The 17008-nt window shown below is 36.0% G+C and overlaps 3 protein-coding genes across 3 annotated transcripts; all 3 read left to right on the top strand.

Annotated features, from left to right (window-relative positions):
- Nucleotides 1–3562: 3562 nt before the first annotated feature.
- Nucleotides 3563–8249, top strand: LOC116127854 (importin subunit alpha-2-like). Its single transcript, XM_031413515.1, has 11 exons — nt 3563–3862; nt 4702–4798; nt 4890–4981; nt 5079–5210; nt 5394–5579; nt 5693–5856; nt 5951–6029; nt 6605–6733; nt 6860–6987; nt 7068–7445; nt 7608–8249. Exons 1-10 carry the CDS (start codon nt 3653–3655, stop codon nt 7441–7443), a joined length of 1593 nt encoding a protein of 530 aa, XP_031269375.1. The 5' UTR covers nt 3563–3652; the 3' UTR covers nt 7444–7445; nt 7608–8249.
- A 2971-nt stretch (nt 8250–11220) lies between these two features.
- Nucleotides 11221–12652, top strand: LOC116128013 (GATA transcription factor 15-like). Its single transcript, XM_031413684.1, has 2 exons — nt 11221–11622; nt 11909–12652. The coding sequence occupies exons 1-2, from the start codon at nt 11527–11529 to the stop codon at nt 12305–12307; spliced, it is 495 nt and encodes a 164-aa protein (XP_031269544.1). The 5' UTR covers nt 11221–11526; the 3' UTR covers nt 12308–12652.
- Nucleotides 12653–14861: 2209 nt separating this feature from the next.
- LOC116127831 (exonuclease DPD1, chloroplastic/mitochondrial) lies at nt 14862–16938 on the top strand. The gene is made up of 3 exons (XM_031413491.1): nt 14862–15363; nt 16276–16481; nt 16586–16938. Exons 1-3 carry the CDS (start codon nt 14909–14911, stop codon nt 16804–16806), a joined length of 882 nt encoding a protein of 293 aa, XP_031269351.1. The 5' UTR covers nt 14862–14908; the 3' UTR covers nt 16807–16938.
- The last annotated feature ends 70 nt before the right edge of the window (nt 16939–17008 follow it).

Here is a 17008-nt window from a genome sequence, read left to right as displayed (position 1 = left end):
CCGGAGTCGCCGTAACAAAAACATTAAAAATATTTAGGGGTATTTAATTGAATTAATAAATTTAGGGGGTTTAAAAAATGTTGAATAAAGTTGAATAATATTATGAGTTTTGGGTATTTTACTGTTAACTTTTTAGGAATACTAAAAGTAGTATTCCCAAAATCCAACCAAACGAAGCCCTTACACTACCAATGAGTCTTGGGATGAGGGATATGAGCTTTGGGCCATGTGACGGCAGCTTCTATTGCATGGTTCAGATTATTTGTCATCTTGGGTCAACATAAGTACATAAAAGAGGCTTCTAGTTCTTGCAACGTGGGGGATATTGTCTTTCCTGTGCTTTGTTTAATCTTTCTTTATTTGGAGGGCGGTGTTGTGTGTTGCGTGTGTGTTTTGTGTGGTCATATAATTCTTATCATGTAAAAGAATTGTAGGTGCAACTGCAATGGTTGGAGGAGCCGTGGAAGCCTACCTCTCTCACTTTGTACCAAATTACATAGCTTGACCAAAAAAAAAAAAAAAAAAAAGAAAAAAAAAACACCCTTTAATTGAAGTTTCATTATCAAATTTGCTTATGGGATATCACAAAATCGTTCAATTTAGTGGAACAAACTCTTGCAGAGAATTAGAGTTACCATGTTATTCTACTTTTATAAGATAAAATGCATTACTTTGAAAACAACCAGTTTTAAGGTTTAAGTTCCCATTAGACATCTACATGGCAAAAGACCAGTGTTTACTTTCTTATTATTTTCTAAAGTTCATTGGATTCAATTATCGAACTTGACTCTACAAAGCAAGATTGAAGGAGTTTTGAACTAAAAAAAAAAAAAAAAAAAAAATTAAAAACGAAAAAGATGCTAAGAAAAACATTAAAGTTCGACATTGACGTTGCCTTCAAATTTATATAATCTAGACTCATGAATAATGGGTATAATCTAAATAACCATGATCCTTACGTTTATATGGATGTTCAATGTCAAATTGGTTTATGGGATTAGACCAAGATAGGATAGAAATAAATAATATAATTTAGTGGAAGCAATTGGATAAATTCTGACGAAGAATGCACTTACTATGTTATCTATATTTCCATCTAATCAAATCATCCATTTGGTTTAAAAATGGCCAACATAATATAAGTTAGACTCATGATCAATTTTTAGCAATTGTAGCTTCAAGTGCTTCTTAATCATGGGCTTCTCACATGAATTGGGCTTTTCATTGGACGTTATGGCCCATCATTACTTCATCAAGCTCTAGGCCTTTTAATAAAACTAAGGCTCCGTTTAGTTCACATTTTTACGTTTTTGAGAAATTTTTTTTGAAAAAAGTTAAAAAAAAAGTTGAATTGGGCGGGTATTACGATGTAGGATTTACAAATTAATAAAATATCCTCCTATGTTTATTTTTTTACAAATCACCCCTATAATAAAACATTAAAAGTTAATAAAAACACCCCTAATCCACCCATCAAATACAAACAGCTGGCCACCACCGCCGAAGGGTGGCCAAAGTCGTCGTATCGGCGCATGACCTACTGGATTTTGCCGGTCATGCGCCGATATGGCCTTTGCCGGCCAGATCTATGGCTAGATCTGGCCATTGACGGCCAGATTTGGTCGCATTTACTCGTCAACAACTGCCAAAGATACGGCCGTCGTTGACGTCTGGTTACGGCCAGATCTTTGACCTTAGATCTGGCCTTTTCCGGCCAGATCCACCGTGGATCTGGCTGGAAAAGGCTAGATCGGTGCACTGCCGGTAAGATCCAGCCGATAGTGTGCCATCCTACCAGATTCCGGTCAACTTCCGACAGTGGTGGCCGGAATCTGGTATAATGTGGGTTTAGGGGTGTTTTTGCAATTTCAAAAAAAAATATTTAGGGGTATTTAATTAAATTAACAAATTTATGGGGTTTAAAAAAAGTTGAATAATATTTGATAATATTGTAAGTTTTTGGGTATTTTACTGTTTAACTTTTTTGGGAATACTAATAATAGTATTCCCAAAAACCAACCAAATGGAGCCTAAATATTTAAAGTAGGCTTGCAAACGAGCTGAGTCGAGCTGCTCGCAAGCTGTTCAGGCTTGACTCAAGTAGCTCGCATGTTGGGTTGAGCCAAGTTCAAGCCTAATAATACTCGACTTGAGCAGCTCGCGAGCTTACTCGAGCTCGACATATTATATAATATTTTAATTTTATATTAATATTATATAAATTAAATAATTAAATGATTTTATATGAATATTTTGATTTGATTAACCGAGTCGAGTTCAAGCTGATCATATATCTATTGAGCTCGATAACTTAAACTCAATCGAGCCCGAGCTTCGACTATTCCAACTAAGTTGAGTTCAAACTTCTCAATATTCGACTCGGCTCAATTGCAACCCTAATTTAAAGTATGAATTTTAGGTGCATTATTAAGAATTTTCATACAAAATCTTGTAATATTTTTATCATAAATTCATGAAAAAAATAAATAAATGACTTTACCTGACATTTTCAGGTGCGTTGGCCCCTCGTGGTGAAAATCGACATCTTTTGATGAGTTATAAGTTCAAGCATGATGGATAATGTAACCGTATTTAATTATTCATTTAAAATAAAATTAAATCATCGTTGCCACAATCAACAAAAGCAACACAATGTCGTTTTAGCTAATGAAAATTCAATCGCAATGGTTTTTTCCATAATAATATCCCGATCCATGTCTACTTTCAGACTTACCTCCTCCACACGATCCTATATAATCCCCTACAAAAGTTAATAATAGGTTTATGTTTATGTAAATGTTGACATGGGCGTTACCTTAAAATTTAAATAATCTAGAGTCTAGACTCACTAATAGTGAGTATAATCTAAATAACCATGATCATTATATAGAAATAGATGTTCGGTGTCAAATTAGTTTATGTGATTAGACTATGATAGGATAAAAAATAAACAATATAATTTAGTGGAAGTAATTGGATAAAGTGTAACGAAGAATGCACTATCTATATTTTCGTCAAATCAAATCTTTCATTATATATATTTAGTTTTAAAATGGCCAATCATAATCTATATTTAGAAATTGCAGTTTCACTTTCTTTTTAATCATGGGCTTCTCATTGGATTTATGGCCCATCACTCTTTCATCGAGCTCTAGGCTTATAATTGGCCTATGACTCTTTCATCAAGCTCTAGGCTTATAATTGGCCTATGGGCCGATCATCCATATTTATTCAATAATCAAAATATATAAATCTACTAATATTATTTATATATTTGTGAAAATAAATGGCATTACCTAACCTTTTTAGGTGTGCTGGCCCCCCTGGGTAACATCGACGTCGTTCAGTGAGTTCTATGTTAAAAGCGTGCTGGATAATGTAACAATAATTAATAATCCACTTAGAATAAAATAAAAATTAAATCAGCGAAAGCAGCACGATGCCGTTTTAGCTTCTGGCAGTTTCCGTAATAATGTCCTGATCCATGTCTACTTTCAGACCCACCTCCCCCGGACGATCCTATATAAAGCCATTTTTTTTTATTGGTTCTTTCTCCCCCGAGTTCTCTCTCCATCTCCCTATTTAAAATTAGAATTTCGTATTAGGGTTTTAAAACTTTTTTAAAATTCAAATTCAAATTTAAAAAGAAGGGATGTCGTTGAGGCCGAGCGAGAGGACGGAGGTCCGCCGGAACCGCTACAAGGTGGCGGTAGACGCGGATGAGGGACGCCGGAGGAGAGAAGACAACATGGTGGAGATCCGCAAGAACAAGAGAGAAGAAAGCTTGCAGAAGAAGCGACGAGAAGGCCTTCAGAACCAGCAGCTTCCCGCTTCTGTTAATGCTTCTGCTGTCGAGAAGAAGGTCATTTTCGTAATTAACACCTATTAAATTTGGATTTATTGAATCAGTGCTCGTTTTGATTCATTATGCTTAATGTTTTATGATTTTAAGCGTATTTTGATTGGATTGGAGCTTATAGTTATATGGTTGTTTTTTTATTAAATCCTTGCTTTTTCTGTAGAAAAGAAGGCTAGTTTTGTATCTACTCGTTTCAATTGCTTGCTTCTTTTTAATGTTTTATGAAGTTTAAGCTTGTTTTGACTGAACTAAGTTGATTTAATTTGATTATAGTTATGATTTGTTTTAACCTAAATGTGTAGTATTTAAGAATTAGGTGACTTTTTGCTGTTCATTCTTCTGCAATCGAGAAAGTCATTTTCTTGATTAATCATTTCAATTTTCGTGATTCACTGTATGTAGTGTGTTTATGATGTATGAACTTAGTTTGATCAAACTAGAGCTTATACTTCTGCTATTGAGAGGATGGATCAGTTTCATAATTACGCATTGCAATCAAGTTGTATTGAATTAGAGCTCTTTTTGGTTCAATTTTTTCAATGTTTTATGAAGTTTAAACTCATTTTTTTATTGAACTACAACTTCTTTTATTTGATTATAGTTATGATTGATTTTGACTTAATGGGGATATTATAGTTATTATTGATTTTGACTGTGTGGAGATTAAGTATGAATATTTTGCTTTTTATGAAATTTGAGCTTCTCTTTACTGGGTAATGTGGGTTATTTTGATTTCTTTGATTTCCTATTAAGGGTTTGATTCTAGTTTCGAGGTTCGAAGTGCTTGGAACGTTCAAGGTTTGATGAATTTTCTCATGTAGTATTTGAATGCATGATTACAGTTGGAACATCTACCAGCTATGGTAGCTGGTGTTTGGACAGATGATGGTAATCTACAGCTTGAGGCAACAACTCAGTTCCGGAAATTGCTGTCAATTGGTGAGATGTTGCTCCTTGTAATGCACATATGGTATTCTGATTCTATGCATATTTTATGGCAACTGAACTGTATTTCTATGTCTTTTGACAGAACGCAGCCCTCCTATTGAGGAGGTTATACAAGCTGGTGTTGTTCCTCGTTTTGTTGAGTTTCTTATGAGGGAGGACTTTCCGCAACTCCAGGTTATTAGAAACTTTGTATTTTTTTTGGTGTATATAGGTATTCTAACTGATGGAGATTGTATATTTTGAGGCTTGAGTTTGCTTCTAATTCTTGTAGTTTGAAGCGGCTTGGGCGCTTACAAACATTGCTTCTGGGACATCTGAGAACACGAGGGTGGTTATTGATCATGGGGCTGTCCCAATATTTGTAAAACTTCTTGGTTCTCCTAGTGATGATGTTCGCGAGCAGGTATTTACTGTAGTAATTCTGCTTTTGATTTTATTTTCTTGATGTTTTCTTAGTTTTTTGTTTTTGATATTGATACTTTGTTTTATTGCTTGTTGTGGTTGAACTGAACTGATAGCTAAGCTATAATTATAAAAGTGAATTTTAGTGTTCTATTGATACCTTTTCATGTTCTTTAACACACAGGCTGTGTGGGCATTGGGTAATGTTGCTGGTGACTCTCCTAGATGCCGTGATCTTGTTCTTGGCCATGGAGCTTTGCAGCCTCTGTTGGCACAATTGAATGAAAGTGCAAAGCTTTCCATGCTCAGAAATGCTACTTGGACGCTTTCAAATTTTTGTCGAGGCAAGCCTCAGCCACCTTTTGATCAGGTTTGATCTGGCATTATAATTATATTCTCTTGTCCTAATATATAAAATCCTTACTTGTGGCTTTGTTGTTTCTATGTTGTATAAGTAGTCATTTGGTTTGTTTTTCTAAACAGGTTAAACCTGCACTTCCAGCTCTTGCACGTCTTATTCATTCTAATGATGAAGAAGTTTTGACTGATGCATGTTGGGCACTCTCATATCTTTCTGATGGTACAAATGACAAAATCCAAGCTGTTATTGAAGCGGGTGTGTGCCCTCGTCTGGTTGAATTTCTGATGTGAGTGCTAGTTTAGTTATGTGGAGTACTTTGGTTGTTCAATGAGCTTTTAATGTTTTGTTGTGCATCAGAGCTCTCATGTACCTTTTTTCAGGCATCCTTCTCCTTCGGTGCTCATACCTGCTCTTCGAACTGTTGGTAATATAGTCACTGGGGATGATATGCAAACTCAGGTATGATGTGCTTTGAAGGATAATTTATGTCTTGATTGCTATATGCTTAAGAGATAGTTTATTTTTTTAAGCTAATAAAATAAATGCTTTGTGATCTTTATTTGCTTGCACATTACTCTTATTCACAGATACCAAAAATCTTGTGAAATTCTAGTGGAGTTATTGGTTTTATTTTCATCTTCATGTTTACTTGAAAAGCATTTACAACTTGTTTTGGAGTCCTTTAAAACTCAACATTTAAAATGCATCAGGGAAGATGTTCCACCAGAATTTTTTGTTATTTTGACTCAACATTTGGAGTCCTTCGCTGATAGCCTTGGATGTGTTGCATTGTTGCCGGTATTTTTAAGCTTACCCTTCTTTCTACTGACATTTATGGTATTTAGCAAAAATAATCATTTATTATTTCTAAAGGAAATTTTGTTAAGTTTTACTAAATTTTAGCTTGACTCTAACCAGACTTCACAAGTATATGGTTAACTGATGCAAGAAAAAATCGATTGGAAACTTATTCTTGAAGTTCAAATATGATTGTCTTTTAAGCTGATAGTTTTTTAATTTTTATTTCAACTCAGTGCATTATCAGCCATCAAGCATTGCCTTGCCTTTTAAATCTTTTGAGTAATAATTATAAAAAGAGCATCAAGAAGGAAGCTTGCTGGACCATCTCAAATATCACCGCTGGCAACAAGGAACAAATTCAGGTAACTTAAACATTCATGTCTTCTTAATTTAGGCCGGTCTTTTAAACTTCGAAATTCCAGTTATGATTTGCGAAAGCTTTTATATAAAATAATGTATTGTCACTTGATGTTAATGAAATATTGCAGGCTGTGATTGAGGCTAACATCATTGGGCCTCTTGTTTTTCTGCTTCAAAATGCTGAGTTTGAGATTAAGAAAGAGGCTGCCTGGGCAATCTCAAATGCTACGTCTGGTGGTACTCATGAGCAAATCAAGTATGAAAATATGTGGTCCCCTGCTCTTATATTGTTTTAAAGAAGATCTTGTTCTCATTATCTGTTTCTGGTGGTTACAGGTACCTTGTAAATCAAGGGTGTATCAAGCCCTTGTGCGATCTCCTCACTTGTCCTGATCCTCGAATTGTCACTGTTTGTTTGGAAGGCCTTGAAAACATCTTGAAGGTGGGAGAGGCGGATAAGAATTTGGGAAACACTGGAGGGGTAAATCTGTTTGCTCAAATGATTGATGATGCCGAGGGTTTAGAAAAAATCGAGAATTTACAATCGCATGACAACACTGAGATTTATGAGAAGGCTGTGAAGATTCTTGAGACATATTGGTTGGATGAGGAGGATGAGACAATGCCACCTGGTGATGATTCTCAACCTGGTTTCCAATTTGGAGGCGGTGAGGCTCCCACTGTCCCATCTGGTGGATTCAATTTCAGCTAGAGGTATGTGTATTTCCTGTTACAAGTATTATGTTTTGATTTTGGGTTTGTGATGTTACATTATAATTTCTGGCAGCATATTTGCTTTGTCGGGCAAAATTTCTTTTCCCCAAGTGTTCATATTAGCTTCTTAAATTTGAACTGTTTCTCTTTAATTGATTTCAGGAGTTTTCACTGCTTGTATATGGAAGTTCTAGTGAAGTATGATGGGACAATGGTTGGGGTCGTTGTCGTTTGTGGTCCTGTTTGGTCACAGTCTCAGGTGTGATTTTGAGTTTTGGATGATTGACTGGCTTGGATTTTGAGTGTGGCCAGGTTAATAAGGCTACAGAAAAAGATATACATCCGGGTGTCGGATGAGAAGGTGATTGACTGGTGCAATCAGTTCATTGAACCAGTCTATTTTCAGCAAGCGGGTTATCCATGGAGATTGGGCTCTGTCGTAAAACAGAAAAAAATAGGGGGTGTATTTGAATTTGTCTTAAAGCTGTCCTGTTGTGGTTTTTATGCAAATGCATTTAGATGAACATTTGAGTATTCTTTTTGTCAACACTACAAATGTCTATTGCATGGTCGTCGTTTGTTGCCCTGAAAATTATGGTTCTAGCATAGTTTGGGTATACTATCTTCCTGTTGTGTGGAAAACTTTCCAAAACTCCTATACCAAATGCAAAATAGAGTTTACTTATTGATTTCCCTTCTCTCTGAGTCTTTAATTATAAATACATTTGATTCCTTTTTGGGGTGCAATTGTACTCATAGTTTGTATCATCTGCAATATACATCGATCAAGCGCCTTTCTGTTGATATTATAGAAGCAGTTCTTGGTTTGCTGGAGTTCTTTGCTTTTCAATTTGTTCTTTGTTAGATAGCACTTTATTGAATTGCTTATGTGCCTGTATTGCTGATTGAGTTAGGAATAGCTGTGCTAATGTTGCTGGTTTTGCCATGTGCATCTGATCAATTGTAGTCTGTCTAGCGCTGTTTTCGGGTCAAGCCAAACCAAGCCAAATTTTCGGCTAAACGAGCTCGACTCGTTAAGGGAGAAGGCAAGTTCGAGTTCGAGTTCGAGCCGAGCTAGACGAGCCACTGATTTCTTGGCTCGGCTCGTGCCCGTTTAGGGAGAAGAGATTTCGAGCTTGGCTCCCGAGTCGGTTTAACAAGCCGAGTTTGAGCCGGTTTGCGAGCTAGCAAGTACATATACACAAGTGCAATCCATCCACTTTGCATTAGAAATATATAAAAAACTAAACAAAGTTATGTCTCGAAGCCATCAAAATTGAAACCAAATTCATCGGTCACATGTTGCATCTTCCATCCTAATCGTTTCATGTAGTGGCTTTCATTTAGATAAAAAAAAAAACTTAGTAAAAGTTGGAATCAAAAGGCATTGATGACGAGATTTGGCGACAGGAACAATGGGCAACACCAACATGAGCGTGACGGCGATACTATGGTGGCAACAACAATGACCAGACGACGATGACAACAATAAGAAGGCGATAATAATGAGCGACGGCGACGGCAACAGCGTGGTGTAGGGCAACGACGACAACATGGTGTTGGGTGATGGCGACAGCTTGTTGGTGGATTGGGTTTCAGTGTTTCACGGTGAGAGTTGAATGGGTAGATGGAGTCTACGACGTTGACAACACTCTGGCAAATCAGATGGTATCAACGGCGATGACGAAGCTCACCAAAGACGATTGGAAAATCAGTTGAAAATTGAATGGGTTTGGTTTTTATTTTTTGGCAAAGAGGTTATGTCAACGATTTTAGGGATTTTAAAATTGGGGGGGTCTTTGTCATTTTTGAGAACTTTTTGTATTTGAATTTTTTTTAATCCCCCATACTTTAGAAAACCCTCAAAAAACCCCACTTATACGAGCCAGGCTAGGCTCGCGAGCCTAATGAGCTGAGCTGAGCCGTTAATGAGTCAAACTCGAGTTGAGCCAAGTCGGCTCGCGAGCGGCTTGGTTCGTTAACCAGCTCTAGTCTGTCATGTCATTATGTTTGGCTTGCACATCTAAAGGAGTAGTTCCATGGAGGAAGCAGTCGAAACATGTTGCAAAGTAAGGTGAGCGGGATTGGGTACCATGCATTTTTAAAAGAATCAGAACCGAAACCGTTCGGTTTCTAAGATTTGGAATCGGAGTCGATCGGTTTCAATTCTTAGAAACCTGGACCGAAACCTAGGTACTTGGATAAACTTTAATTATGACCATATTTTTTGGAAAATAACAAATATACCCCTAATAAAGTATAAAAATTACAATTTAGTCTTGATTCTTACTCCAACCTTGGTTTTGGCTCCAAGTTCTAGCATTGTAGGATTCGAAATCGGAACCAAACCTAGGAACTCTTGGTTCTAATCTTCTAGAATTGGAATCGGACCCTAAAGGAGTTGGTTTCGGTTCCTACCCGGAACCTATGGGTGGATTCCGGTTCTATCATTGCCCATGCTCACCCTAGTGCAAAGGGGGCGGGATTGAGCATGTGCAATGATCGGGTGTTTACCTAAAAGAGTTGAGGTTTTAACACAATCCTCGGTACAGGAAAAGCTTTGCAAAAAAACCATTTTTGACATGAATTGATGTTATCAAGAAAATGATTCAGCTTTTTCCGTCTCTAAGCACATACTGTCTGTCTTCCACGATCTGATTTAAAAGCTCAGCTTTTGATGAGATATCACTTGATTAGTCTTTTGAGTGTATTGTAGTTGTAGCATGGGGAACTTAAAAGTAAAAACCCATCAAAAATAGGAAAAACCCTATTTGATTAATGTCATTGGAGAAAGTGATTAACCCCAGACCACAATCTCCTTTTCAGGCCCTTCTGTTTCCCCCTTCCCCTCTGTGTCGCCCTTGGTGGCCATTTTTTATTAACCAGTCAGAGGATCATGGTTCTGGCTTTGGCCCCTTTTGTGAAAGGTTTGGGGTCTCTTTGTCTTATCTTTAAAGGAGTAAACAACTTTTTCCTACCCAAATAATTGCTTAATGATTTTTTTTTCACCCACCCTCTTTTAAAATATCATTTCATTATTTAAATTTATATTTTATTTTTACTCATCAAAATCTTTCAAACCCTATTTTTGTTATCTTGTCAACGATTAAGATTTACACAATCGTCTCTTCTAAGTCAAATTTCGATCAATCTCAACTATCAAAATCTAATTTTTTACCGCCAAAAGACTCATTGACTTCTCCTTTTTCAAAAGTCCTAACAAGTTGAATTGAGTTTTTTGTTCGTCGTCAGAATATAAATTTAGATAATAAAATAATATTTTAAAAATCTACGAGTGAAAAAGTGTTATTAAATTATATTTGGGTGGAAAAAAAAGTCCTCTCTAAAGACAAAAAAATAGTTCATTCTCTTTTTGCTACTCATAATCCCTTAATCAAAAGGTTACTTTTAGTTGAAACTTTTAATCGTAAACCCTAAACCCTAATCTTAAATAATATAAAAGTTTTAATTTGACGTAATTTCCCTGCCCTTATGAAAGAAAACATTCTAAGCGAGTAAGAATCTTCTCATAATCCTCCAAGAGTACAGATAAGGAGATAACACACAGAAGGATTCAGACCTTCCTGGCTCTGCATGTTGCCACGTGTCATCTCTCTTCTCCAAAATTTGGCGGGTGTTGATATCACCCTGTCACTCATTCTCCACAGTGACTGGTTGAGTTGTCAGACTAAGGGCATTTTCGTCTTTCTAAAACCCTAAACCTTCGTTTTTAGGGTTTCTCTCTCTCTCTCGAAAACTCTTCCTTTATATTTATTTGATTTATTTGCATGCCGGTTTATCGGTTGAGTGCCAACAAAACACGCCCTTTAAACCCCGTCTTCTTTCTCTCACTTTTTAGTACCTCAAAGCTTCTTCCTTTTTTTTTCTTTTTTCTTTTTGCTTTTCTTCTCATGATTTTCTCATCTCCACTAGTGTTTTCTTGTTGAGAGGAACTTGAAGAGGGTGAGTTGATAAAAAGTGACTTCTGTTTTGTGGGTTCTCTTTTTGTTTGAAGGTAAGCAACAGCAGCAGCCGCCACTATTGAGCTCTGGTTTTGTTGATTCAGAAATCATTTAACAACATGATGAATGAAAGCAACAACTTCAACATCAAGTATTGTACGGATTGCAAGACTACAAAAACTCCTTTGTGGAGAGGTGGCCCTGCTGGTCCCAAGGTGATTCACACAAGCCCAAGTTTCTATTTCTATTTCTGTTTTTCTTTTTCTTTTTCTTTTTCAAGTGATCAAAATGAAAACGTTGTTTTTGAAAAACACGAGAAACAGTTCAAAAGATGCTGTTATTTTCATCGTTCATTCAGTTTTCTTTTATGTTAAAGTTTGCACCCCATTTGATTTGATTCATTTGTTGATCTGGGTTTGTGATTTTTGTGGTTCATATATTTGATTTTTTTGGAAGGGGGTTTGTGATGTTTGTTTCTGTTTTTGGCATTTTTCGTTTCAGTCACTTTGTAACGCATGTGGGATCAGACACAGGAAGAAAAAGAGAGTTATTGAAAGCTTAAACAGGCGCCCTGAAAAGAGAAAAGACAAAACATCACATAATAGTACAAACACAAACTCCCCCACCGCCACTACAACAACTGCTTCTGCTTCTGCTTCTGCTAAAAGTGCTTTTGCCAAAGTTGATAACGATGATAGTAACAAAGAATTGAGTGAGTCTTTCAAGATGCGGTTAATGGTTTTGGGCAAAGAAATGATGTTGCAGAGATCACTATCGTCACCATCACCATTTGTGGTGGTGAAGAAGAAGCAAAGATGCCAAAGAAGAAGGAAGTTGAAAGAGGAAGAACAAGCAGCTTTCTCTTTGATGGCTTTGTCTTGTGGGTTTGTCTTTGCTTAATTAGTTAGTTCATAATCAACTTCCAAATTACAACACCCTTTCACTTCACTTATCTAGTTTAGGCCAATTTTCTTGTTTTCCCCTTGTTAGTGGTCATAGTTGTTTTGAAGATAGAATGAAGTTTAGAGCAACATTGAGTGAAGTGATGATGATGATGATGATGATCCAGGACTAGGTCCTGTGTTTTTGATGTCATCTCAATCAATATTTGTAAATATTAGTTTGGTAAGTATGAAACAAAGTATATGTTAAATCTTAAATCTCCCATTTTGTAGCATCGGACAAACACTTACGAGATTCATCAGCTTCTGGGGTTGTATCCTGCAACAGTGCGAGGTCCAAGGAAGCTCATATCACATCTGAAATGAAATGTAGATGGGGTTTTTAACTTCTTATCTAATAACTTTTTGTTTCAATTTCGCCATGGCCAGGCCGACCCAATCAATGGCAGATGCTGATGTTTTTTTTCTTCCACTAAAATCAGAACAGAAAGCCTGCCCTAAAACAGATTTGGGTTTCAGATGGATCTGGGAATGAGCCCAAATGAAGCCCAAGTTTCCACACATGAAAATGAGATCAAAAAGTATTGACCAGAATGACTTGTTTAGGCATCCAAGTAATTGCTTTTGTTGGTGGAATTCTTTGGGTTTCATTCATCTTACTTGCCCTAGTATCTCAAGCAAGGCATAAACTCAAATGGTGCTTTATTTGTTTTTAGTAAAGGTCAACAATATATATATATATATTGTATTGATTTTTCCAAGTACCCGACCCATGTTTGAGTTTGCTATAAACGTACACCACCTAAACATGGGTATTGGATTTCTTAAGAAAATAAAATATACCACGGATTCTTGCCATTACTTCAAAAAATTAATTTTTATCACTAAAAGGCATGCTCATCATATGTTTTATAAACCACCATCACCATCACCGGGTGGTCCAGGTTAACTAGCATGTTCTGAGTTCGAGATCATTGAGGAGATTTATCTATTTATCAATTTTAGGGTTTTGAGGGATTAGTTGAGATGTGTATAAACCGGTCTGGACATTTCTAGTTACCAAAAAAAAACCCATTGTCACGGTTTTTCACTTAAATCGTGGATGCTGAGATGGGGATTCGAATCTTAACCATCCAGGGAGTATTATTTTCATGCTATTATATTATTACGTGACATCATTTTATTAATAAAATAGAGGTACATTAAGTGAACTCATGCAATTATATATTTTCATTTTGATGTTATAAAGAAAATTTAATTAAAAGAAGAGAGAGAAACAAAAAAAAAAAAAAAAGTGAGCGGCTATGTGGTGGGTCCAAGTACCGAAAAATATGGATCGGGCATTAGATCCGCAAGTCATGGGTCAGGCTCTGGCAAGGGTCTGTATTTGTTTGCTAAATCCGACATCGTTTTCTGCTTAACGTGATCATCTTTTTGACTCTCTAAAACAAAAATATGGCTCATCTCACTCTTCCCTCTCTCTATAAATACTTTTCTTCAAAGTTTTTGTAATTTCTCTTTTCATTTCAAATGTGCTTCTTTCAACCTCCAAATAACTTCCAGGCACGTTTATCTCTCTCTCTCTCTCTCTCTCTCTAGTCAGTTTATTTTTGTTTGGTTGCCGAGAAAGCGAAGGAAAAGATAAATATTTCATTTTTATTTGGTGTGGGGTGTTATGATGTAATCTTTGTGAGTTTGATATGCCATTTGAATGTGGTTTCAGTGTTGGTGTGTTGTTTGATGAAATGGGTTCTGTTTGTTTTCCTTTGTTTTGTGATGTTTGGATTTCAAGTTGGATCTTTTTAGTGTGGGTATGGGAGCTTGTTTTAATTGTTGTGCATCAGATTTTGATGTGTTAAGATGTTTTGCTTACTTGGGTTTGTTTGATTGAAGCTCAGTTTTTGAAGCTCAGTTTTTTAATTTGTTGTGAATGCTGATGAAGAGATGTAAAATCTAAATTGAATCTTATCTTTTGTGTTAGGTTTGCTTTTGGAAAGTGTAAAATATTACTAAGCCAAGTAGATGAATTAGATTCAAATAAGTTAAAGTTTTTGTGCTTTTAGGTTCCAAATAATGAACGATTTATCATTTATGTTCTTGAAACTTTGCTCCTTTTATGCATTCCATTTTGTTTTTGCTACCAAAAAGAGCCTTAAGACCTTCTTTTCTTTTGTTTCCCTTTTGCATGAGGGTAACATTCCTTACTATCAAGAATTGCTGAATCCAAGAGTCTAAATATAATTTTCGTGTTTGGCAATTTCAATTCATATGAAATATGCAATTTTGTTGTTGGTGATTCGGTGAAAAGATGTATTTGATTATGTTTTACAGGTTTTATCTTACATGTTTTATCGTACATGGTTTCTCTAAATTCGTTCTGCTTTGATCATTAGGTCAAAGGCAATTGTTTCCATTGGTGATGCAGAATTCTTCTGCAGCTGCTATCTTGTTCTAATATAGTTCTTGAGTTGAGATCTCCCGTCGAGGCTACACAAAAAGTTAGAAAGTTCAAGGATCTACGTCTTAAGTAGGGAATTGATTAGAAAGGGAAAATTTTCACAGAATACATAGGAATTATGGAAATAGTTCGAGCTTTAGGATGCTTTCTTCCAAAGCCTCTGGAATGGAAGGAAAATACAGTAAGAGGTGGACTAGAAGACCAATTACTACAAAAACAGAAGGCAACAAGACTACCCAAAGCATTAAACCAAGCCAAATTAATGAGGAATCTTTTTACTCAAAGATTTCAACAAGCACAACAATAAATGTAAATAAAACAGAAATAAAGGAAATTCAAGGAACCCAATACTTTGATATTCGAAAAAAGATTGCTGAGGACAAAGAATTTGCCAATCTCATTACTCTTATTGTTTTTGACATCGAGACCACGGGCTTTAGCAGAGAGCTTGATATGATCATTGAGATTGCACTTCTAGATCTCCAGGGGGGTAAAAACAGCATGTTTCAGACGTTAGTGAATCCTGATCGTTATGTTCCAAATGCACATGTTCATGGCATTTCAACCCATATGGTTTGCAGACCTGATGTTCCAAGGTATACTTTTCATTAGTTTGCTGATGATTCTTTTTGGTTATCTTCCACCTATATAGAAGATTATCTGAATAGTGAAACATTTGTCCTCATAGATGTACTAGGATTCTCAACAAAATGGTTATGTTGAACTTCTTTTTTATTTATAAAAATTATGAGTACTTTGGTGCTTGTACTGATAAGCTAAAGTTTATTTTTCCTGTATAGCGAAGTAGAGATTTGGCTGAACTTGGGCATGGATGAATCAAGTATTTGGCTGTCCTCTAGGATAAATAGTATCAGCATGCATATGACTGAATATGGAACATGTATGTTATGTTGAATTGCATGGTTAACTTTGGCAACTTAAAAGGTTTTTAACTGCTAGGCACTAGTTTAAATATTTGGAATACGAGGCTGTCCTTGGGGAGATGGAGCAACACAATTCTTATAATGATGACTATCGAGTGTAATTTCTATCTCAATATTCAGTTTGCTTTTGCTTCTGTTTGAGTTTCAATATCTAGCCCGACATTGATGGTTAAAAAATAGGATTGGTATATAACTCTAGGATAACTTGCAACCATAAGTTCATTTGCCTTAGATTGAATATCTCTCATCCTGTTTCAAGAAAAAAGTAGTCTATTGTCGTGTTCCTGATCCGTAACTAATGGACCTGTATGGTTCTTTGTTTTCAGTTTATATTTCAATCAAGTTAGATTCTCTGCTCTTCAAATTAGGTGAAGCATTATCATGGATTGAAGCTATGGGTTTCTATAAAATTGTTTTCATATCTTTCTTTTTTCAGTAAAGTTCACCAATGCAGATATATCATATGGGATTATATGCAAATGTCCTGTGCATGAAAAGTATTTGTGAACAGTTGCATAAAATAAAAAATTCTACTTATAGAACTACTGTTATATGTTTGTGTAGGATGGAGGAGCTGATACCGATATTCAAACAGTATGTTAAAAGCCGTGAGAAACCTGGGGGATTTGTGGTGTTTGTTGCTCACAAAGCACGTTCATTTGATGTACCATTTCTGGTTAAGGAATTCAGTCGTTGCTCTGAAGAAATTCCCCCGAATTGGCGGTTTTTGGATACACTTCTTTTGGCACGTGAAAAGGAGAAGTCTGGTGGTGAGTCAGTCAATCTATTTATCTATCTTTTGCGTCTTCTATATGGGTTGTGGCATGTAATTTTGGACAGAAACTTGATGTTCTGATATCGACATTGTCAACAGGATCAAAGCTTACTTCAGGACTATCGTTGCAAGCTCTACGCAAACTCTATGGTATACCATTGGCTGGTTCGGCTCACAGAGCCATGTCGGATGTGAAGGTCCTTTCATTGATTCTTCAAAGATTGACTTTCGACCTGAAGCTATCAACCTCTGACCTAGTTCAAAAAACTTTCGCAGTCTCGGATTTGAACTCCAGTAAGAAGAAGAAGAGTTCAAGGTAGCTCTAAGTCCTGCTGTGTTCATGTACTAACCATGTTGTTGTAATTTTTAAATCATTCTTATTGATAAAATGCCATCTTATTATTTATTCTCATGATATATATTTACATATAGTAATGGAAACTTTGCAAGAATCCATTGTCCATGATCATTTTAGAACACCATGTGGAAGGGAAGTTTTAAGGGCATCATATTTTTTACATT

The sequence above is a fragment of the Pistacia vera genome, unplaced genomic scaffold (genome assembly GCF_008641045.1).
Source record: "Pistacia vera cultivar Batoury unplaced genomic scaffold, PisVer_v2 Contig196, whole genome shotgun sequence".
In the NCBI taxonomy this organism is placed as follows: Eukaryota; Viridiplantae; Streptophyta; class Magnoliopsida; order Sapindales; family Anacardiaceae; genus Pistacia; species Pistacia vera.
Note: the sequence above shows the minus strand (reverse complement) of the source record. Positions and strands in the feature narration are given on the sequence as shown.

Excerpts from the sequence above, each read along its gene's own strand:
- LOC116127854 (XM_031413515.1), top strand. The coding sequence starts at position 3,653 with ATGTCGTTGAGGCCGAGCGAGAGGACGGAGGTCCGCCGGAACCGCTAC. Across the intron at positions 5,857-5,950 it reads CGTCTGGTTGAATTTCTGAT|GCATCCTTCTCCTTCGGTGC; the intron begins GTGAGTGCTAGT and ends ACCTTTTTTCAG. Across the intron at positions 6,988-7,067 it reads GGTACTCATGAGCAAATCAA|GTACCTTGTAAATCAAGGGT; the intron begins GTATGAAAATAT and ends TGGTGGTTACAG.
- LOC116128013 (XM_031413684.1), top strand. The coding sequence starts at position 11,527 with ATGATGAATGAAAGCAACAACTTCAACATCAAGTATTGTACGGATTGC. Across the intron at positions 11,623-11,908 it reads GTGGCCCTGCTGGTCCCAAG|TCACTTTGTAACGCATGTGG; the intron begins GTGATTCACACA and ends TTTTCGTTTCAG.
- LOC116127831 (XM_031413491.1), top strand. The coding sequence starts at position 14,909 with ATGCTTTCTTCCAAAGCCTCTGGAATGGAAGGAAAATACAGTAAGAGG. Across the intron at positions 15,364-16,275 it reads TGCAGACCTGATGTTCCAAG|GATGGAGGAGCTGATACCGA; the intron begins GTATACTTTTCA and ends ATGTTTGTGTAG. Across the intron at positions 16,482-16,585 it reads TGAAAAGGAGAAGTCTGGTG|GATCAAAGCTTACTTCAGGA; the intron begins GTGAGTCAGTCA and ends CATTGTCAACAG.